Genomic DNA, 22940 nt, shown 5'->3' on the forward strand with positions numbered 1-22940 from the left:
AGCCCTTCAAAGAGTAGTGGTAGCAGGAGTAACAGTAATAATATCAACAACAATAGCAAAGATGACAACAATAACGACTAACAATGTATGCCAGATACAGTGCTAAGCCCCTTGTATTCATGTTATGATTTAATCCTCACTAACAGCTCTAGGAGGTCTATGTATTACTGGCATCCCCAGTCTACAGACAAGCAAATTTAGGCTGAGTAGTTGTCACTTTTCCCTGAGCCCTCTGGGGAATTAAAAGGGCCTGTGAACCTCAACAAAACAGAGTTGGAACCCAAGAAAGCAATGAGAAAACAAGAGCAGAAACCCCTAAGGTAATTTTAATGAAAATGCAGTACATTAGTGGAAAAAGAAGTAACAAAAAATACTCCCTTCTACAAAAAGGTAGTTTAATAGGAAAAAAAGCCAGCCAGTCTTGCCCTGATATTTTTACATTTTTATTCTGAACTATTTCTATAAATATCATTATAATTTCTACAAACTCAATGTACTTTTTTTTTTTTTTAAACTTTATTTATTTTTATTTTTTTTAACAGAGGCAGAGATAGACAGGGACAGACAGACAGGAAAGGAGAGAGATGAGAAGCATCAATCATCAGTTTCTTGTTGCGCATTGCGACTTCTTAGTTGTTCATTGATTGCTTTCTCACATGTGCCTTGACCGTGGGCCTTCAGCAGACCGAGTAACCCCCTGCTGGAGCTAGCGACCTTGGGTCCAAACTGGTGGGCTCTTTGCTCAAGCCAGATGAGCCCGCGCTCAAGCTGGCGACCTCGGGGTCTCGAACCTGGGTCCCAGTCCGACGCTCTATCCACTGCGCCACCACCTGGTCAGGCTCAATGTACTTTTAATAGGAGAAATGTAATGAATATACTGAGCAATCTAGTATTGAAAGACAGAAATGTAGGAGACCTGAACTTCATTATCATACTAAATAACACGACTAGGGAAAGGTTATAAAAAGGGCTAAATTCTTTATTTGCATATTTCTTTGAAGCTGAATAGAATCTTTTATCGACCATTTTTAATTACCACGATTATTGTAATTATAAATAGAGATGATAATGAAAAATTAATATATAGAAGATGCTAACAAAATCTCTCCCTCAAGGAGTGCGCCCACACCTTTCTCCCCTCCCCCCTCTGGTGTGCATCTCCTAAATTCTAAGGGTTCCCTTAAGACTTGCAACCAGGGAGCAATGGACAGTGGCACCTCATCACAGGCTGACCCCTGAACCTGTCTCAAAGGCCCCCTTTTCTCCCACTTTTCAGTGAGCCAATAGCAACTCCACCTTGGCTCACTTCTGTCACTGACTTACTTCTCAGTGAGCTAAAGCCCCCCCCCCCCCAGGCTTTCTCCTGGTGCTTCTTCCATCCTAAACCCCTATTTCACTGTCCCCAGTTTTAATAAACACATTCTCAAAATAAAAAAACTACCTGTAAAGTCAAAGAAGAGTAAAAGGAAGAAGATAAACTCGAATTTTCTTTCTAATTTGGTATATAGATTCTGCCTTCAATTCTAAAACTGAAATATTATTTTCAAGATTATTGATACAGGAGACTAGATTTGAGGCTCTGAATAGCCAAGAATGTACCTCCAATTTTTAAAAGCAAGACTATCAATAAAACCCAGGAGTCACAGATTCTGCGAGAAGAACTGCAGATTTGTGCAACTAGCACAGGAGAGTGTGAGGATGCCTGGCCAAAAACATCTGAGGACACAGCCTGCAAGATTTGCAATGAACAGCCTTTAGTAATCTGGTCTGGTAATACTCACTAGACTCCAGCAGTCAGGGGAGAGAGCATGCTCTCACTTTGTTCATTTAGTTACTGAAAATTCATATCATCCTTTCCTCCTGCTAGAAGAGGGGAAACACCCCTCTTCCCCACTAAGGTCAAAGCTTTCCTCTTCCAAAAATATTCACTCTTACCTGTTTTGCCTAATCTTTCCTTTATCTCAACCTCTCCCTCTCTACTAGCTAGTTCCTTCTCACTAGCATTTAAAAAATGCTTAACTCTCTCCTCTCTTATAAAACAAAAATTCTTTCATCTCTTATCACCTCCTCTTAGAACTTCTTGAAAGAGCCATCTACCTCCCCTTCCTTATCTTCCATTCTCTGAAATGACTCTGGCCAAGATCACCAGGCTTTATGACCCTAATTCTAACGATTATGTTACTATCCTCATCTTACTAGACAGAGCTGGCCACTCCTCAATACTCTTCGCCTTTGACTTCCATGACACCACTCTCCCACCATTCCCCCTCTCTGGGGCCTGTGCTCAGTCCCCTAGCAGGCTTGCTTTTTCCTCTCTGCCTAACTCCTTTAAAAGTTAAGTGTTCCTCAGGGCTCAGCCCTAGGATCTTCTGACTGCACACTCACCCAGACATTCCAATACACTTTGAAAGTATTAAATATCATCGATATGCTAATGACCCCAAGTCTATTTCCAGTCAGTATCTCCCTCCTTGGGCTTCACACCCATATTTGCAATCACCTCCAAACCTACACGTCCTACCAGTGTCTAAGGCACGGGTCCCCAAATTTTTTACACAGGGGGCCAGTTCACTGTCCCTCAGACCGTTGGAGGGCCGGACTATTAAAAAAACTATGAACAAATCCCTATGTACACTGCACATATCTTATTTTAAAGTAAAAAAAATAAAACAGGGACAAATACAATATTTAAAATAAAGAACAAGTAAATTTAGGCCTGACCTGTGGTGGTGCAGTGAATAAAGTGTCAACCTGGAAATGCTGAGGTCGCCGGTTCGAAACCCTGGGCTTGCCTGGTCAAGGCACATATGGGAGTTGATGCTTCCAGCTCCTCCCCCCCTTCTCTCTCTCTGTCTCTCTCTCCTCTCTCTCTCTCCTCTCTAAAATGAATAAAAAAAAAAAAAAACACAAACAAACAAAAAACAAGTAAATTTAAATCAACAAACTGACCAGTATTTCAATGGGAACTATGCTCCTCTCACTGACCACCAATGAAAGAGGTGCCCCTTCCGGAAGTGCGGCGGTGGCCATAGTCTGGGGATCCCTGGTCTAAGGCTTTCCTCATCTCCAGGGCTGCACTATGACCTTTGTGAGTCTGAGACACTTCTGCCTTTGGGGCCTAAAGGAAAACAGTTTTTGCCACCCCAAAATGCGCCTTTTAGGATATTAATTATTTTACACTGGTTATTTATTTATCTTTTTAGTGAAAGAGCAAGAGAGGGACAGGCAGGGACAGACAGGAAGAGAGAAATGAGAAGTATCAACTCATAGTTGCCACACTTTTAATTGTTCATTGATTGCTTTCTCATACATGTCTTGACTGGGGGCTCCTGGTGAGCCAGTGACCCCTTGCTTAAGACAACAACCACGGAGTTATGTCTATGATCCCATGCTCAAGCTGGTGAGCCCTTGCTCAAGCAGACCACCTTGGGGTTTCGAACCTGGGTCCACAGAGCCCCAGGTCAATGCTCTATCTACTGCACCACTGCCTGGTCAGGCTACGCTGGTTATTTTTAACAAACTGCAGACTTGAGAGAAGCTCCAAAAACTTAGTAGAAGTTACCCTTTGTAAAAGGACATTTACATTTGTAAGGAAAATCTCTATTTTTTAAGAGTGTCTCCTTCACTGAACCAGGCCTGCCTCCACTATGAATGGAAAAGATTTGGATTTAAATCTGCGTACACGTTTTTTTGTGTGTGTGTTTTTTTTTTACAGAGACAGAGTCAGAGAGAGGGATAGACAGGGACAGACAGACAGGAAACAGAGAGATGAGAAGCATCAATCATTAGTTTTTCTTTGCGTGTTGCAACACCTTAATTGTTCATTGATTGCTTTCTCATACGTGCCTTAACCACGGGCCTTCAGCAGACTGAGTAACCCCTTGCTCAAGCCAGCGACCTTGGGCTCAAGCTGGTAAGCTTTTGCTCAAACCAGTTGAGCCCTTGCTCAAGCTGGCAACCTTGGGGTCTCGAACCTGGGCCTTTCGCATCCCAGTCCGACGCTCTATCCACTGTGCCACCGCCCGGTCAGGCAAATCTGCATACATGTTTACTGTGCTTTTCCTGGTCACCTCCCTTAACTAGCCCCATCCCAACATTTCTTGTCTTTAGCTGAAGGTGGTATTTAAGGTGACAGCTTCTGCCATTTTGGTGAATTACTCAGTGTTCCTGAGTCTCTCCCATGTATACAGGAGGTATACATATTATTACACATTATTTTTAAAAATTCTTATTTGTTGATTTGAGAGAGAAAAGGGAGAGAGAAAGAAACATCGTCTTATTGTTCCACTTACATATTTATTCATTCATTGGTTGATTCCTGTATGTGCCCTGACCAGAGACCAAACCAGCAACCTTGGTGAATCAGGACAATGCTCTAACCAACTGAGCTACCCAGCCAGGGCCTATTACTTGTTAATAAGTGTTGGTCAAGTAAATTTGTAAATATGATTAGATGTTTGCTCGCTTATAGTTTGCATTGTGTGTGGGAGACAGGCTGTAAGCTGGCAAAGTTATTATAGCCTAAGGCTTAATTTTAAAACTAAGCTTTTGCCCACACCCTTGACTGTTACATGATGTAGGGGTAGAGCACTCTCATAAGGAATCCCATCATGCCATAGGTAAGTGACTTTGTATTCGAGACTTCCCTATTTGTATACTGGATTAAAGGTTTTGATTTCTACACTATAAAATGAGGCAGACCAGGAGCTTGCTCTCTTGGCTCCTCAGATTAGCATTAGAGAGGAGAGCAGAGAAAGGCCAGTGGAGGAGGCCAGGAGAGGCAACCAAGATGGCAGAGTGCTGAAGGAGAAACCAGTTTGTGCAGAGTTTGTGCAGAGAAGGAGATGGGAAACAGAGGTGAATAAGGCTGGTGAGGTAAAAACTTTTGATTCTAGGAAACTCAGATAAGTCAGTGGCTTTGGAGCCCTGAATGTAAAGGGAAGTGTCTTCCCACTGTGTGTATTGCTTGTCCACCAGGTGCAAGCTAGGATTAAAGCTGATGGCCCACCAGTTTTCGGCTCCATTGTTTCATTACCGTCTGCCTGAATCTAATGTGAACCTGCATGGGCCAGGCAGCTGTGATGGTGGCCATGGCTACTGACTTTACAGTAGGCATTAATTTTTCTCCTGCTAATCTCTCTCGTGACAATTTGTTTATTAGTCCAGCCAGAAAAACCTAGGCTAGAGGAAAATTTTCCCTCTGATACGCCCCTTCCTCCACAGCTTTCACACAGGCTGTTCCCTCATCTAGACCATTTACCACTCTCTTCACCTGGCTGACTTCTCATACCCTTCAGGACAGAACCTAGTCATATGTCCCTCAGATTTAGGTCTTCACCAACCTCCAAACTGTTAGGCCCATTTCAAACTCCCAGCACACCTGCACTTATGCCATATAGTTACATAGAACAACTTGAATGAATCCTGAATGAAAAGTACCAGAGGACTACATGTAACTGCGTAGAAACTTCATTTCTTTAATATAACCTTTTCTCCTGTTTTTCCTTCTGATTTAACCCATTGGGTAGTTTTTTTTCATGCTTACTAACCCCCAGGAGTTTTTTTTTTTCAGTAAATGAAATTAGTTCCAGTTCCAGTTTTATTAACTTAAAATCATGTTTGTTTGATAACCAATTTATGGAAACAAGAAGAACATACATTTGCTTTTTTTTAATGTTGCCTTACACATTTTTAAAATACAAATTTTGTTACAATCGTACCCTGGATGGTCAGGAGGCACGAGGACGTACATGAACGTTTGTACTACTCAAAAGGTTAAACCGGCTCATCCAGCGCCCTGTCTCATTATCCCTTGTATGTCCACTCCCTTAATCATTAACCCTCAGGACAATGAGGTTCTGATCAGCATCAAATAATCTTAGGAGCTTGACCAGGTGGTGGTACAGTGGATAGAGCATCAGATTGGGACACGGAGGACCCAGGTTTGAAACCCTGAAGCCTCTGGATTGAACGCAGGCTCATCTAGTTTGAGAAAGGCTCACCAGCTTAGCCCAAGATCGCTAGCTTGAGCAAGGGGTCACTCTGTCTGCTGTAGCCCCCTGCCCCCCATCAAGGCACATATGAGAAAGCAATCAATGAACAACTAAGGTGCTGAAACAAAGAATTGATGCTTCTCATCTCTCTCCCTTCCTCTGTCCCCATCTGTCCCTCTCTCTCTGTCTCTCTCACACACACACACACACAAAATAATAATAATCTTGGAACAAAGCCTCCAGTCTGTTGACCACTGAGACAAGAGTTTTGGTCAAACTAGAGATAATATCTAGGCCTCTGTGTTTCAGCATCAGGTCCCAAAAAGCAGGGAAACCAAACAAATAGATGCCAAGGCTGACATTAAGACCAGAGGCACTGATCAACTAACTACTCCTACCTTAGCACTGACCAATCAGTGGAGACCATGACCCTAACTCCCCTAGTCACCATGATTAATGATTTTTCCCCTATACTACCCAACCCATGGAAGCCATCAGAGAGCCAGGTCTTTGAGCATTAGCTCATCTGTGACTCCAGGTGTGGGCCACTTCCTGAACTAATAAAATAAACCCTTATTTTCTTTGCTGCATGTTCCTATTTGTGTCTTATTGAGCTCCCATGCAGGAAGGCAAACGACCTCTGCAGTCTGGTAACATACATATCACTTTTTTAGAGCTCAGTAACAATTAAACTTAGTAAATTATATACATATGGTAAAACTATCACAAAAAGAGATGATCATAATTAAAGATAGTGGTTACCTCTGCCAATGGGAAACTTTGATGATGTTCTAGTCCTAGATGGTGAGTTCACAGGTGTTTGTATTTTATATGCTACATGTTAGATGTTTTCTTTTGTATTTATCAAGTATTTTGTAAAAATGTTTCTAAATGTTTGCTGAGTGCACAAATAACCTCCATTACATATGCTCATTAACAGATTCCCATTTTTCCTTCAAAACCTCCCTGTAGCCTGACCAGGCGGTGGCACAGTGGATAGAGTGTCGGACTGTGATGCAGAGGACCCAGATTCGAGACCCCGAGGTCGCCAGCTTAAGCGTGGGCTCATCTGGTTTGAGAAAGGCTCACCAGCTTAGACCCAAGGTCACTGGCTCGAGCAAGGGGTTACTCGGTCTACTGTAGCCCCCCTCCCCCCCGTCAGGGCACATATGAGAAAGCAATCAATGAACAACTAAGGTGTTGCAATGCGCAACGAAAAACTAATGATTGATGCTTCTCATCGCTCCGTTCCTGTCTGTCTGTCCCTATCTCTCTGTGTTCCTTTAAAAACAAAACAAAACAGGCCCTGGTCGGTTGGCTCAGTGGTAGAGCGTCAGCCTGGCATGCGGAAGTCCTGGGTTTGATTCCCGGCCAGGGCACACAGGAGAAGCGCCCATCTGCTTCTCCACCCCTCCCCATCTCCTTCCTCTCTGTCTCTACCTTCCCCTCCCACAGCCAAGGTTCCAATGGAGCAAAGATGGCCCAGGCACTGGGGATGGCTCCATGGCCTCTGCCTCAGGCGCTAGAATGGCTCTGGTTGCAACAAAGCGAAGCCCTGGATGGGCAGAGCATCGCCCCCTGGTGGGTGTGCTGGGTGGATCCCGGTCGGGCACATGTGGGAGTCTGTCTGACTGCCTCCCCGTTTCCAGCTTCAGAAAAATACAAAAAATAATAATAATAAAAATAAAAAAACAAAACAAAACAAAAAAAAAACCCAAAACCTCCCTGTAAAGAAAAAACACTCCTGTATGTATCCTCCATTCTGAATACTACACTACTTCACTTCTGACATGGGTGAGTTTTCCACATATCAAGAAATTTTTTTTGCTTTAATTTTATTTATTGATTTTAGACAGAGGGAGCAAGGGGGAAGAAAGGAGAGAGAGAGAGAGAGAGAGAGAGAGAGAGAAAGGGAGAAAAATGAGATGCATCAACTCATGGTTGTGGCACTTCTGTTGTTCACTGATTGCTTCTCATATGTGCCTTGATGAAGGGAGTGGGTTCCAGCCCATCCAGTGACCCCTTGCTCAACCATGGGATCATACTGATCCCATGCTCAAGCCAGGGACCCTACACTCAAGCTGGTGAGCCTGAGCTCAAGCCAAATGAACCAGCTCTCAAGCCAATGACCTTGGGGATTTGAACCTAGGACCTCAGTGTTTCAGGTCAATGTTCTATCCACTGCGCCACAACCAATCAGGCCCCCAGTTGATTCTTGTATGTGTCCTGACGGGATCGAACCCGCAACCCTGGCATATCTGAACAATGCTCTAACCAACTGTGCCACCTGGCCGGGTACATCAAGCAATTCCTTGGCACCACCTGGGTGTCCTACAATGTAACTCAATTCTGACCTTATCTACATGGAGAAAGTAGCAGAGCCTACAGATTGAGGCTTCATAAAACTGTCTCCCTCCCACTAATTCAGATGGCAATCTCAAATCCTGTGGTTCTCTCTAACAGGCTGTACATTGGCAGTTCCCACAACCCCCTTCCTGGATTCGATTAATTTGTTAGGGTGACTCACAGAACTCAGAAAATGTTTACTTACTAGATTACCAATTTATCTCAAAGGATATTAAAGGATATGAATGAACAGCCAGATTAAGAAATACAGTGAGGTCTGGAAGGGTCCCGAGCACAGGAGGTTCTGTGCCTATGGGGTTTGGGGTGTGCCACTTTCCGGAACATGGATGAGGTCCTGTCCACCAACCCAGAAGCTCTGCGATCTGGAAGCTCTCCAAACCCCCCACCCTTTTGGGTTTTTATAGAGGTTTCACTACATAGGCATGATTGATTAAACACTGGCCATTCACTGCGAGGTCCCTCAGGCAAGGGGCCTCAAGGTTAGGTGCTTTAAAGTCATTGCATTCACATAAACTCAGGTGTGGTTGCTATAAATAACAAAAGATACCTTTATCACTTTGTCATTTAAATTCCAACAGCTGGATATCACAATCCTTCAGAAAGCTTGATGGACTGGTCAGGGCACATATAAGAATCAACCAACGAATGCATAAAAAAGTGGAAAAACAAATTGATGTTTCCCTTTTCCCTAAAATCAATAAATAAAAATTTCAAGAAATAAGAAAAGAAAGGAACAAAAGCTTGGTGGAAAGGCTTTGGATGAAGCTAGGCAGATCTAACCACTCTGTAGCTTTGGACAAGTTAACCCCTCCAAGACTTACTTAGCTTCATCTTAAAAAAATGAGTTACAGGAGATAATGCACAGAACCTGCTATGTGGTGATGGGGAAACATGTGAAAACTGTAGGACTCTAGTACTTTTTTAAAAAATTGATTTTAAAGAGAGAGGAAGGGAGGAAGGGAGAGAGGGAGAGAGGAGGAGAGGAAAAGAGGAGAAAAGGGGGAAAGATCGACTCACTATTCCACTAATTTATGCAGCCATTGGTTGACTTTGGCATATGCCTGACCTTAGATCAAACCCACAACCCTGACATATCTGGACAATACTCTAACCAACTAACCCACCAGGCCAGGGCGATTCCGGTACTTCTTCTTAAAGCCATATGCAGAGTCAGAGACTCTGTATCTTGGTTTCAACACCCCTACCATGGCCTTCCCTCTCCTATACCTTTATGTCCTCAGGAATCTGAGCCACCTGAGATTTAGTGCCCAGGTACGTAAAAAAGAAGGGGTCTCCAAGACCCGATCAGTTAGCTCAGTCGGTTGAGAAAGTAGTCCCAAAACGACAAGGTTGCAGGTTTGATCCCTGGTCAGGGCACACACAGAAGCAACCAAAGAATGCACAACTGAGTCGAACAACAAATGAAGATTTTCCTTCCCCTCTTCTCTCTCTCCTCTCCTCTCTGTTTCTCTAAAAATCAATAAAAATTAAGCCTTGGCCAGACAGCTCGGTTGGTTGGAACATCGTTCCGGAAAGGTTGCCGGTTCAATTCATGGTTCAGGGCACACACAGGAGCAGCTCGATATTCTTGTCTCACTGTGAGCAAGCCCAAAGTTCCCACCAAAGTCTGTCTGCTGGCTACTCTGTAGAGTCTTCAGGGGTGAGAGCCTCCCTAGGCAAAACAGGACATGCACATACATTGGCAGGTTGCAGTTCTGACTTACATGTTGACTACCGTCCAGACAGGGTGGTCGATTTGTTAGTTGGGTCAAAGCTTTCCGAAAAGGAGACAGGAAACACTCCTGGCTCTGGGTCCCCCTGCCAGATTTCCGTTTCTTGGGTGTCTAGGAGAGAGTAATGGGAATGGTCAAGCTAGAAGACCACATGGCAACTAACATTTAAAACTCTTATTAAGTACCAGGCACTGTGTATAAAAACTTTTCACTCATATTACCATGTATCATTTTCACAATGATCCCATGTTAAGTGTTTAATATCCTTATTTAACAGGTGAAATTAGAGCTTAATGAGTTTAAAGAACTTACCTAATCTGAGATAAGGCACTAGAAGGTGAATGAAGTGGGCCTGTGAAGGGCAAGTCCATAAATAGCATAGAGTCATGCCGCCCCAAACCTTCATTCCAAAGCCCCAAGGAACAACTGAGCAATTGTTTGCTTCCCTCCCTGAGTTTCCCAAAAGAGGGACAAGAGTACAGCTTCCCCCAACTTCCAGGCCACTGAGGCCACTCTTCAGTCAGCTCACACCATGGCAGCAAGGACCCCAGCACCAAAAACATTTTCAGGAACTACCAGCAGCAGACAGCAACATTTATGACCCAGCTGCAATAAGTGCTACCCAAGTTTAAGTCTGAGACCCACGTAAGTGGCAAAGCACAGCCAACGAGCCTCCCTCACAGGTCAAGGAGCCCCATGTACAACTACAGAGCAAGCCCCCCTGAACTATCAAGCAAGAACCCACTTGTACCAGCTTGCCAAGGTATCTGAAGCTTCAATGATCCTATAAGGCAGGGGTCCCCAAACTTTTTACACAGGGGGCCAGTTTACTGTCCCTCAGACTGTTGGAGGGCTGGACTATAAAAAAAACTATGAACAAATCCCTATGCACACTGCATACATCTTATTTTAAAGTAAAAAAACAAAACGTGAACAAATACAATATTTAAAATAAAGAACAAGTAAATTTTAATCAACAAACTGACCAGTATTTCAATGGGAACTATGCTCCTCTCACTGACCACCAATGAAAGAGGTGCCCCTTTCGGAAGTGCGGCGAGGGTCAGATAAATGGCCTCAGGGGGCTGCATGCGGCCTGCGGACCATAGTTTGGGGACCCCTGCTCTAAGGCACACCTGAAATAGAAGCACCAGGCCCCTTACCTCTCTCTCTACATGCTTTTACTCACTATCCCAACCCAAAATTGCCTTCTAGACCTTCTTTAATCTCTTCTGCCAAAGTTCCAGCGGTCAAGCCATTCCTTCTTGAACTGCTGTCTCTGAAGTAAATGCACTGTCCTATTGATTTTGGTATACACAGATCCTGCCTACAGTCAGCTCCAGAAAGTCCTGAAGGAAGAAGCAGAGGATAGGGTCCTTGGGTATTAGCAGAGACTGGAGGGGCACCACCCTTCTGATCTGGGCCCAAGTGAGCTCAGGACCCTAAAGTAGGCCCACTACATTGTACTACTCTGTGACACTGGGTCAGAAGGCAAAAAGAAAAGAGCAGAGTGCTATTGGGGAGCACTTTCTTTTTCAAGGCAGCCCAAGAGCCCAATCCAATGTGCTCTTTTGCTTTGGAATACTCCTTCCTACCAGAAAAAAAAAAAAAGTCTGTATTAGTTTCTAGTGAGTATCTTCAGGACAAATATTTTATTTATTTTGTTCAATGCCTGACACATAATTAGCACTCATTTAAAGAGGTTTCTGGAGGTGATCGGTTCATTCTCTGTAACCACAGAAACAAAGTCCAGGATTCCTTTCTGCCCAAACACTCCTGCATCCCCACCTTTCCTACCTCCTTGAGGGCTGAGTACTCACTTCTGTTTCAGGCTGCCAGTCTTCATCATTAGAAGGTCTGCTTTCCGGTTTTCTCTTGGCCAGCTGGCTAGGAGCTAAACTCCTCCTCTGAAAGAGAATAAAATCTGAGCACCCGCAGGAATCCTGCAGCCTGAGCCCACCAAACCCAGGTACAGAGTACCCTAGGCCACACTTACCATCCTAGACCCAGGACCATAAAATATCAAGTACCCATCAACCAAAAGAAAAAGGCACCCAGCAGCTGAAAATGCAGAACTGGTAAAGAACCGGCTGCTATATTAACGAGAGCATGACTAATTAAAGAGGGAGCGTGGACGGAGGGAATCCAGCCAGTGGCTGGGGTTTGGGCCAAAATGTGAGACTAGCCAGTTAGCCGTGGCCGGAGAGCACGCCAGAGGAAGTACCCAAGCAGAGATGAGTAGAGATCTTGGATGGGGGGGGGGGGGGCGATGGGTGGAGTGCCAGGTTGGGCAGAGTGGAGTCGGTATAATGGTCTCAGGTGGGCTTGGAGGAAGCGGATAGTTGCGGTGGCTTGGGGTGGGGGGGAGGGTAATCGTAGGCCAGGAGAGGCTGGGGTGAAAATCAGAGGCCTGGGGAGGGCGAGGCGCCCGAGCCTTGAGAAGGGGGGTTCCCCAAGTCTGGAGAGCAGATACGAAGCCCGGGCTGAGGAAAGTAGAGCAGGGATTCAGACGGGACAAGTAAAAGGTCAGGGCTTGGGAGAAGAACCCCAGGCGGGGCTGGAAAAAACGGCAGAGATTAGTTCAGTCCCACCGCTCCAGCATAACCTCCGTCTCCCCAAAGCGCGCGTTAACAGCCACCAAAGCTCTCCGGTCCCGCCAGGCCGGGTCAATCGAACATCCCGCGGTGCTGCCGCCACACCACCCATTGGCTACGTTCGATGCGTTCGGCGCTCGCGACCCAAGGAAGGGGCGGGCCTCGTGATGCGGGATCCGCGGTGCTCTGTGCTCCGAAGCTCAGAGGCGGAGCGGGTCTGCCGGGGGGTGGAACTTAGATGGAAGAGCCGGACCAACCGCAGAAGGAGCCGTTGAACGAGGTGGGCGGGGCGAGCAGTGCCGGCAGAATCTTTTGAGTCAGCGGTCAGATCTCCAGCTCTGGTACCCCGGCGGTTTTGGAGATTGAGCTGGCCCGCCACTAACTCAAGTGGCGGTTTGCAACACGCTGGACCGCGAAGGAATTGCCACCGGGCTGCATAGGCTGAGGATTATAAAAGGCAGCACAGGTCTGCTTCTCCTCTGAGCCAGGTCTGGATCGGAGGTCCGGGATTGGAGTCAGACCTCGCCTCCCCAAGGGTGGGGAATGTCAATCGATCAGCTCCGACAGTGAGAGCCCCCAGAAGACTTTTTGGTCTGGAGTATCTTGGAGGAAGATGCGTTCCTTTGCTAGGCAAAACCGAGTTTTTTAAGTTTTTGGTGATTTAATGACTCAATCTCTAAAACCTTCAGTTTCTTATCTAAAATATGCATTATATTAAGTACCTTCCCCACATATTTATCCTGAGAATTAAGTAATGATTAGATGCTCAAGAATAACAATAAGGGGGCTAAGCGGGTAGACCATCTTCTGGTGTGCAGAGGTTGTGCTTTCCATCCTCAGTCGGGACACAGACGAGAAGCGACTCATGAGTCCACAATTAAGTGGAACAAGTTGATGCTTCTCTCTTTCAAATCAATGGGAAAATAATAAAGCATAACATATACTACCAGGCACTTACAAGCTTCTTAGACATTCACTTAATGCTCACAACTATAAGGAGTTTTATTATTGTCCCCATTTTATAGGTGAAGAAACAGACTCAGAGAGGCTAGTAGCTTGTCCAATGTCACATACCTAGAGAGACTAGCAGGTTTGAATGTAGGCAATTTTACTCCAGTCATTGTTCTTAGCCACCATGCTATATTTATATGGTGAGAAGAAGAATGAAGTTTTATGGGACTTGAAGTTTTTGCAAATAGTTGTTGAGACTCTCTAAAATTAGGTACACATATATAATACTTAAAATGAGTGGAGGAAAACACCCAGTATGGAATCTTGGATATTTAGATCCCTTTCTTCCAAGTCCCCTTTAGGTAACTTATCAGAAATTCTTCGTCTGACTTGTGGTGGGGCAGTGGATAAAGTGTAGACCTGGAATGCCGAGGTCGCTGGTTCAAAACCCTGGGCTTGCCTGTCAAGGCACATATGGGAGTTGATGCTTCCTACTCCTCCCCCCATCTCCCTCTCCCTCCCTCTCCCTCTCTCTCTCTCTCTCTCTCTGTCTCTCTTCTCCTAAATAAATAAATAAAATATTTTTTATTTTTTATTTATTTTTTTATTTTTTACAGAGACAGGAGTGAGTCAGAGGGATAGACAGGGACGGAGAGATGAGAAGCATTAATCATTAGTTTCCATTGCACGTTGCAACATCTTAGTTGTTCATTGATTGCTTTTCATATGTGCCTTGACCGTGGGCCTTCAGCAGACAGAGTAGCCTCTTGCTGGAGCCAGCGACCTTGGGTTCAAGCTGGTGAGCTTTTGCTCAAACCAGATGAGCCTGCACTCAAACTGGCGACCTCGGGGTCTCGAACCTGGATCCTCTGCATCCCAGTCCGACGCTCTATCCACTGCGCCACCGCCTGGTCAGGCAATAAATAAAATAATTTTAAAAAATAAAACCCTTAGCTTGCCTGGTCAAGGCATATATAGGAGTTGGTGCTTCCAGCTTCTCCACCCTTCTCTCTCTCTCTTCTCTCTAAAATGAATAAATAAAGTCTTAAAAAAAAAAAAAGGAAATACTTCCCATTCTGGCTTCTCCCCAAACAGGACACTGATTGCAAATCCCCAGGGCCCTGAAGCTTACCATTAGCTTTATGGTAAATCTGCCTCTGAAGTATTTGGAAGGTGAATGACAAATAAGTTTTTAATTACTGATTAAAAAAATTTTATCCTGAGATAATTGCAGATTCATTGGCAGTTGTAAGAAGTAATACAAATAGGTCCTAATGTACCCTTTACCTGATTGCCTCTAATGGTAACACCTTGCAAAACTATAGCACAACAGTCTGACCTGTGGTGGCACAGTGGGTAAAGCATTGATTTGGAATGCTGAGTTCGCCGGTTCAAAACCCTGGGCTTGTCTAGTCAAGGCACATATGGGAGGTGATATTTCCTGCTCCTCCTTTCTGTCTCCTCTCTCTAAAATGAATAAATAAAATCTAAAAAAAAAACCTATAACACAACATCACACCAGGATACTGACAGTAATGCAGTCAAAATACAGAACATTTCCATCACCACATGAGGCTCTGTCATGTCCTTTTACAGCAACACCCACTTGTCTCCCTCTTCTACCCCTTCTGTAATCCCTGTAACCAGTCTGTTCTCTATTTTTAGTTTTGTCATTTCAAAATTGTCATACAAATGTAATCATATAGTATGTAACTTTTTAAAAGTGGCTTTTTTCAACTCAGCATAATTGTCCAGAGATTCATCTAGATTGTTGTATGTATATGTTTCTTTTTTTTCTTTTTTTTTCTTTTTTTTTTTTGACAGAGACATAGAGAGGGACAGACAGACAGGAAGAGAGAGAGATGAGAAGCATCAGTTCTTTATTGCAGCACCTTAGTTGTTCATTAATTGCTTTCTCATATTACCTTGACCGGAGGGCTACAGCAGAGCGAGTGACCCCTTGCTCAAGCAGCAACCTTGGGCTTCAAGCCAGCCACCTTTGGACTCAAGTCAGCGACCATAGGGTCATGTCTATAATCCCATGCTCAAGCCAGCCACCCCGCTCAAGCCGGCGACCCCATGCTCAAGCTGGATGAGCCAGTGCTCTAGCCGACGACCCCAGGGTTTTGAACCTGGGTCCTCTGCGTCCCAGTTCGACAACCTATCCACTGCACCACCACCTGGTCAGGCTCGATATGTTTCTTTTCTTTTTATTGCTGAGTATTATTCTATGGTATCGCTGTACTTCACTTTATTCCCTCTATTGAAAGACATCTGGGTTGTTTACAGAGTTTGCTATTATGAACTACTTAAAGTATAGAGTGCACAGATATTTGGGTGAGCATGTCTTCATTCTCTGGGATAAATGCTCAGGAATCCAATTGCTAGGTTGTAGAGTAGTTGGCTGTTTTATTAAAAAAACAACTGACAAATTGATTTACAGAGTGCCTCATTTTATTTTCCCACCAAAAATGTGTGAGTGATCCAGTTTTTGTGCATCCTCACAAATTTGGTATTGTCACTATTTTTTAATTTAATATTTTACTGATTTATATTTTGAGAGAGAGAGAGAAACATCAATTTGTTGTCCCACTTATTTATGCATTCATTGGTTGATTCTTGTATGTGCCCTGACCAAGGATTGAACCTGCAACCTTGGCACATTGGGATGCTCTAACCAACTGAGCTACCCAGCCAGGACTATTTTGTTAAATTGATGTATAATTGACATATATAGTTTTATGTATACAACATAATGATTCTATATTTGTATACATTTTGGAAAGATCACCATGGCAAGTCAGTTAACATCTCTCAACATACATAGTCACAAAAAATTCTTTTTCATGTGATGTGAATGTTTAAAATTTACTGTTAGCAACTCTCAAATATGCAATAAAATATTCATTATAGTCACCATGCTGTACCTTACTTCCCCATAACTTAATTCTTTTAAACCTGGAAGTTTGTGGCCCTGGCCAGTTGGCTCAGCGGTAGAGTGTCGGCCTGGCGTGCGGGAGACCCGGGTTCGATTCCTGGCCAGGGCACATAGGAGAAGCGCCCATTTGCTTCTCCACCCCCACCTCCTCCTTCCTCTCTGTCTCTCTCTTCCCCTCCCGCAGCCAAGGCTCCATTGGAGCAAGGATGGCCCGGGTGCTGGGGATGGCTCCTTGGCCTCTTCCCCAGGCGCTAGAGTGGCTCTGGTCGCCGCAGAGCGACGCCCCAGAGGGACAGAGCGTCGCCCCCTGGTGGGCAGAGCGTCACCCCTGGTGGGCGTGCCGGGTGGATCCCGGTCAGGCGCATGCGGGAGTCTGTCTGACTGTCTCTCCCCGTTTCCAGCTTCAGAAGAAAAAAAATTAAAAAATAATAAAAAATAAAATAAACCTGGAAGTTTGTATTTTTTGACACCCTTTACCCATTTTGCCCACCCTACCTACTCACTATTTTTTACTTTAGCTATTCTGATAGGTGTGAAGTGAAAATCATTGTGATCTTAATTTGCATTTCCCTAATTGCTAACATTGACATTCTTATATCTTTGTGTGGAGTTATTTGATATCTGTATATCCTCTTCATACCTTAATTTAAAAATACTTAATAGCACCTGGCCTGTGGTGGCATAGTGGACGGAGCGTTGACCTGGAATGCTGAGGTCACAAGTTCAAAACCCTGGGCTTGACCAGTCAAGGCACATATGACAAGCATCAATGAACAACTAAAGTGAAGCACCTATGACTTGATACTTTTTTAGCTACGCCCCCTCTGTAAAAACAATAAATAAAATTTTATAAAAATACTTTATAGCTAGGCCCTGGCTGGTTGGCTCAGTGGTAGAGTGTCAGCCTGGCGTGCAGGGGTCCCAGGTTCAATTCCCGGCCAGGGCACACAGGAGAAGCGCCCATCTGCTTCTCCACCCTTCCCCCTCTCCTTCCTCTCTGTCTCTCTCTTCCCCTCCCGCAGCCAAGGCTCCATTGGAGCAAAGATGGCCCGGGCGCTGGGGATGGCTCTGTGGCCTCTGCCCCAGGCGCTAGAGTGGCTCTGGTCGCAACATGGCGACACCCAGGATGGGCAGAGCATCGCCCCCTGGAGGGCAGAGCATCGCCCCTGGTGGGCGTGCCGGGTGAATCCCGGTCGGGCGCATGCGGGAGTCTGTCTGACTATCTCTCCCTGTTTCCAGCTTCAGAAAAATACAAAAAAAAAAAAAAAGGAACTATCATCTGGAAAAACCAACTTTGGACTATACTAAGAGGACTCTTCAACCAAGGAACACTGAAGAAGCCACACTGAGACTGGTAGGAAAAGCGGAAACGCGGAGAGGGCCGCCCAGCTCCCCGGCGCGAATGGCAGCCGGGAGAGACTCACGTGGTGGGAATTTAGTGTATCCCAAGGTTCTCTTTACCAAGCCATAGTCGCAGAGCTCCAGAGAAAAGCAACCTGGTCTCATCTCTCCAGGCAGAGGAGAACAGAAGCTCCATCTCCACACATGCTGCAGAAGGCTTTTCCAGTCTACCTGAATCATTACCAGCTAGAAGCAGCGGTCATTGGGACTTGGACATGAGCTGCAAAGAATAGAATTGTGACAACAATTCCAGTGCCATGCAGACTTTTTTCTGGATGTGGACTTTTCCTGGACTCCTGCTCCTTGGGACAGCTCCTAACAGACTGAACTGGGGTTGGGTTGCATTTATCAGGGACTTGGCATGGTGTTGGGGCCAACTTGGACTTGATGAACATGTTAAGGACACTACTCTTTTATGGATTCTTGCTGTATTGGCCAAGAGTTTGCTTAAAGGCTTTAATCACTGTAAAAAAAAATAGAAGACTGGATAAAGAAGATGTGGCACATATACACCATGGTATACTATTCAGCCATAAGAAATGATGACATCGGATCACTTACAACAAAATGGTCGGATCTTGATAACATTATACAAAGTGAAATAAGTAAATCAGAAAAAAAACAAGAACTGCAGGATTCCACACATTGGCGGGACATAAAAACGAGACTAAGAGACATGGACAAGAGTGTGGTGGTTACGGGGGCAGGGGGAGGGAAGGAGGGAGAGGGGGAGGGGGAGGAGGAGGGGCACAAAGAAAACTAGTTAGAAGGTAACAGAGAACAATCTGACTTTGGGTGATGGGTATGCAACATAATTGAATGACAAGATAACCTGGACATATTTTCCTTGAATATATGTACCCTGATTTATTGATGTCACCCCATTAAAATTAATAACAATTTATTTATTAAATAAAAAAAAGAAATAAACGATTTTAGGCCCTGGCCAGTTGGCTCAGTGGTAGAGCATCAGCCTGGCATGCAGGAGTCCCGGGTTTGATTCCCGGCCAGGGCACACAGGAGAAGCGCCCATCTGCTTCTCCACCCCTCCCCCTCTCCTTCCTTTCTGTCTCTCTCTTTCCCTCCCTCAGCCAATGCTCCATTGGAGCAAAGTTGGCCTGGGCGCTGAGGATGGCTCTGTGGCCTCTGCCTCAGGCACTAGAATGGCTCTGGTTGCAACAGAGCGACGCCCCAGATGGGCAGAGCATCGCCCCTGGGTGGATCCTGGTCAGGCGCATGAGGGAGTCTGTCTGCCTCCCCGTTTCCAACTTCAGAAAAATACAAAAAATAAAAATAATAATATTAAAAAGACAAAAATCTACCCTTTACAGAGAAAGCCCAGGCTAGTTTGCTAGTAATTATCTCTGCCTTGAGGAGCACAGAATGGCTCTGGAGAGGACACCAGAGCCATTCTGGCATCTATTGGGGACAGAGGTTGCTGGAAATCTCCATCATGTCCACCAGAAGAGTCTCAGGCCTGAAAAGTTCCCTAAACTGAGAATTTCTCCAAGTCTGACCTTCACTGTCACCTCTTCTTGGTAGTGATGATGTTGGAGGGCACTTGCCATTCTCCAGACATGGCCTGTACCTGGCCACCTCCCCCTTGGCACCTGGCTGAGGGAGGCTGGCCAAAGCAAAGAGGCTCATTCCGGGCCTGGGTGCATCTTCCTGCCCACCCTCCGTCTCTGCCTGTGGTTGAATAATGGCCCTTCCTCCAAAGATATTATGTCCTAATTCCAGTTAGTATCTTACCTTAAATGGCAAAAGGGACTTTGAAGATATAGTTAAATTAGGATCTTGAGATGGGGAGATGATCCTGGATTATCTCAGTGGACCCAATGTAATTACAAGGATATGTAATCACAACGAAAGCCTCATAAGAGGAAATGGGAGAATTAGAGAAAGAAGATGTAAAGATGGAAGCAGAGGTCAGAGGAATGAAGATGCTATGCTGCTGGCTTAATAATAGAGGAAAGGGCCATGAATGCAAGCAACCTCTGGAACCTGGATAAGGCAAAGAAATGGATTCTCCCCTAGAGTCTTTTTTTTTTTTATATATTTTATTTATTGATTTTTTTAGAGAGAGAGGAGAGAGAGAGACAGAGAGAGAGAGAAGGGGGAGGAGCAGGAAGCATCAACTCCCATATGTGCCTTGACCAGGCAAGCCCAAGGTTTTGAACCGGCGACCTCAGTGTTCCAGGTCGACGCTTTATCCCACTGCGCCACCACAAGTCAGGCCTCCCCTAGAGTCTTTAGAAGGAATGCAAGCTTGTCCACACTTTGACTTCAGCCCAATGAAACTGATTTTGGACCGGTGACCTCCAGAACAGTAAAAAAATACATTTGTGTTGTTTTAAGGAATTCAATTTATGGCAATTCATTACAGCAGCAACAGGAAACTAGTATGCTGGCCCTGCTACTGGGAAGCACTAATCTGTTATCCTAGAAAAGTAAGGTCTGTGAGAGTGGGAAGTGGAGAATCAGAGATTTCCTGGAAGTCGCTGCAGTCAGATTAAAAGTAGGTTCATACTTAACATTCATTACCTATCTGACCTTGAGCAAATGTCTAAGCAACAATACATTGTTAATAATGCATTGTTTACAATAATGTTAAGAATTAAATAATGTTTTAAATGACCTAATATTACCTAATTACCCACTTTAAAAAAATAAGTCACATCCCCTTGTAGGTTTACACACATTCATTCTTCCAGTCAATAGGTCACTGAACACCCAGTCACTAAACACCCAGTACATGTCTGGCACCTGCACACAGTAAGCCTGTGTCCCCTACAAGTATTTCCTACCTAAGCTGCTACTGAGCTTCTAGTCAGTCCAGCGCTCAACCTCACTGACTCCATCCTATATACAGGCCCTTACATTTGCCCACTCACATAGTCTCGTGCCTTCCTGGTATACCCATCCTGGCCAGCACCACCCCATATCCTCCTAGGTTCCGCTTCTGCAGCTGTCAAGAGCAGTCTCATCTCTGCCTTTACCCTGAGACCTGTCAAGAGCCCTGGGCCCACTTGGAGGACAGTATGCTCCCTCTAATCATACTTTCAACACTCCATTTTTCATCTCATTCTTTTATCTTTCTGCATCTCTCCACTTTCCATCCCTTCTCTTTCTTTGAGCTACCAAACAGGTCCTCCTTGTACCTAAGAAGATGTAAATTAACAGGAAACTAAGCCTCACACAGTCAGTCCAGAGGCAGGTAAAGGGACCAAGGATGTGTGTTTACTGGGTTCTTGAACTTCTCTGGTAGTGAAATACAGTCTAGGTATTAAGACAGAGTGTTCAGACTCACCTGGAGTGCCCAGGTATCTGACTCACTCCCACTTCTCCAGCTCCTCAACACCCTCAGATGCAGACCCCAGGACCCACCTGTTCTTCCCAATCTCAAACCTCTCCATCCCAGCCCCCCGCTTCTAACCTCCAGGTTTGAAATGCTGAGTTCTGACCCCATGATCTCTGTGCCTACTCACTTCCCAGAAAAATGGTTCTGGATTTTTTTTTTAATTTATTTTAAATTTTATTTATTTTTTACAGAGACAGGGAGTGAGTCAGGAGAGGGATAGATAGGGACAGATATTCAGGAACAGAGATGAGAAGCATCAATCATTAGTTTTTCATTGCGACACCTTAGTTGTTCATCGATTGCCTTCTCATATGTGCCTTGACCGTGGGCCTTCAGCAGACCAAGTAACCCCTTGATGGAGTCAGCGACCTTGAGTTCAAGTTGGTGGGCTTTTTGCTCAAACCAGATGAGCCTGCACTCAAGCTGGTGACCTCGGGGTCTTGAACCTGGGTCCTCCGCATTCCAGTCCAACGCTCTATCCACTGTGCCACTGCCTGGTCAGGCTAGGTTGATTTTTAAAAGATCTTTAGCTGGTTCACACCCGTTCAGCAGAACCGATACCTAATTTTTTGTTGAGTTCGGTGAACCGGTTGTTAAAATGGCACTTGTAATCAGGGTTCTCTCTAAGGTGGGTGCCTGGGCAGCTGCCCAATGTGGAAATCACAAATTTACATTCTCTTTTTTAATGTTCATCTGCGCAACAGCGTATTCTAAGTGCCCATAGTAACATTCATTCTGTCCATCAGTGAAAAAAATTGCAAGTGAGGATGCCAATCAAGAAGCAATATGGAAGTATCTTAAATAAGTTTTATTGTTTTATGTCAGGTATTAAATATTTTTTCATTAATATTTTAAAACTCTTTCTTATAACATAATCTAGTTTTGTATACCCCTTTTATTGTTCTTAAATATTAAATGCATGAAATAATAAACTACCTTTCAATATATCATTTTTTTAATACTTAAAACAGTCATTAGGGCAGAGAACCAGTTGTTAAATTATTTTAATCCCACCACTGATCTGCAGTCCAGTTTGGTGTACCCTTTACCCAATCTGGGTTCAGGGTTCTCTTTCCTCAGAGCCTATAGCTCTTTTCTAAACATCAAGCTGCCTCTTTAGGGTAGGGTGAAAACCCAAATATTAAAACAGGGAGACACTGCTTTCAGTCCCTTTGGGCTTGGGTGGAGTTGACTCTGAGATAGGAGGACAGTCTGGCAAAGTAATAGAACTGTGGGCTGTCAGGCAGGCAGAAGATCTGGGTTCTCTAACCTGGGTATTGCTGTGAATTTAACATGGATGATGCCGGGCAAGTCTCTGCCCTCTCTAGGTCTGTCTGTACACTGAGGGAGTTGGCCATCTATAAGGCTGTACATGTATTTGTATTTGGAGGTTCCACCTAGCTACCCATGGCAATGGTGCATAATGGCCACAAGGGGGCAGGCAATTTCTTCAGCTCAAAAGTTTGTAAACTAAATTAAGCTTCAGGAAGGAATTCAAGGTAGTTACCCAAGGACACACTACAAAATGGCAACAGAGTAGGAAGTAGAAAAGGGTATGTGAACTTCCAGCCTGGGGTGGAGAGGTTAGGAGTTCCAAGATCA

The 22940-nt window shown here is 44.8% G+C and overlaps 1 protein-coding gene across 2 annotated transcripts in view; it reads right to left on the reverse strand.

Moving 5' to 3' along the window:
- RAD54L (RAD54 like) overlaps positions 1-12325 on the reverse strand; it is a 28387-nt gene extending 16062 nt beyond the window's left edge. The window contains exons 1-3 of one of the 2 annotated variants that reach the window (XM_066269299.1): positions 12090-12325; positions 11914-12000; positions 10085-10204 (exon numbers count right to left, since the gene is read on the reverse strand). In XM_066269299.1, the coding sequence (XP_066125396.1) occupies positions 10085-10204; positions 11914-12000; positions 12090-12092 (210 nt within the window). In that variant the 5' untranslated portion in view covers positions 12093-12325. Of the gene's footprint in view, positions 1-10084; positions 10205-11913; positions 12001-12089 lie in introns of those variants that run through there. The other variant, XM_066269300.1, reaches the window with a different exon arrangement.
- Positions 12326-22940: the final 10615 nt, after the last annotated feature.

The sequence above is a fragment of the Saccopteryx bilineata genome, chromosome 3 (assembly GCF_036850765.1).
Source record: "Saccopteryx bilineata isolate mSacBil1 chromosome 3, mSacBil1_pri_phased_curated, whole genome shotgun sequence".
In the NCBI taxonomy this organism is placed as follows: Eukaryota; Metazoa; Chordata; class Mammalia; order Chiroptera; family Emballonuridae; genus Saccopteryx; species Saccopteryx bilineata.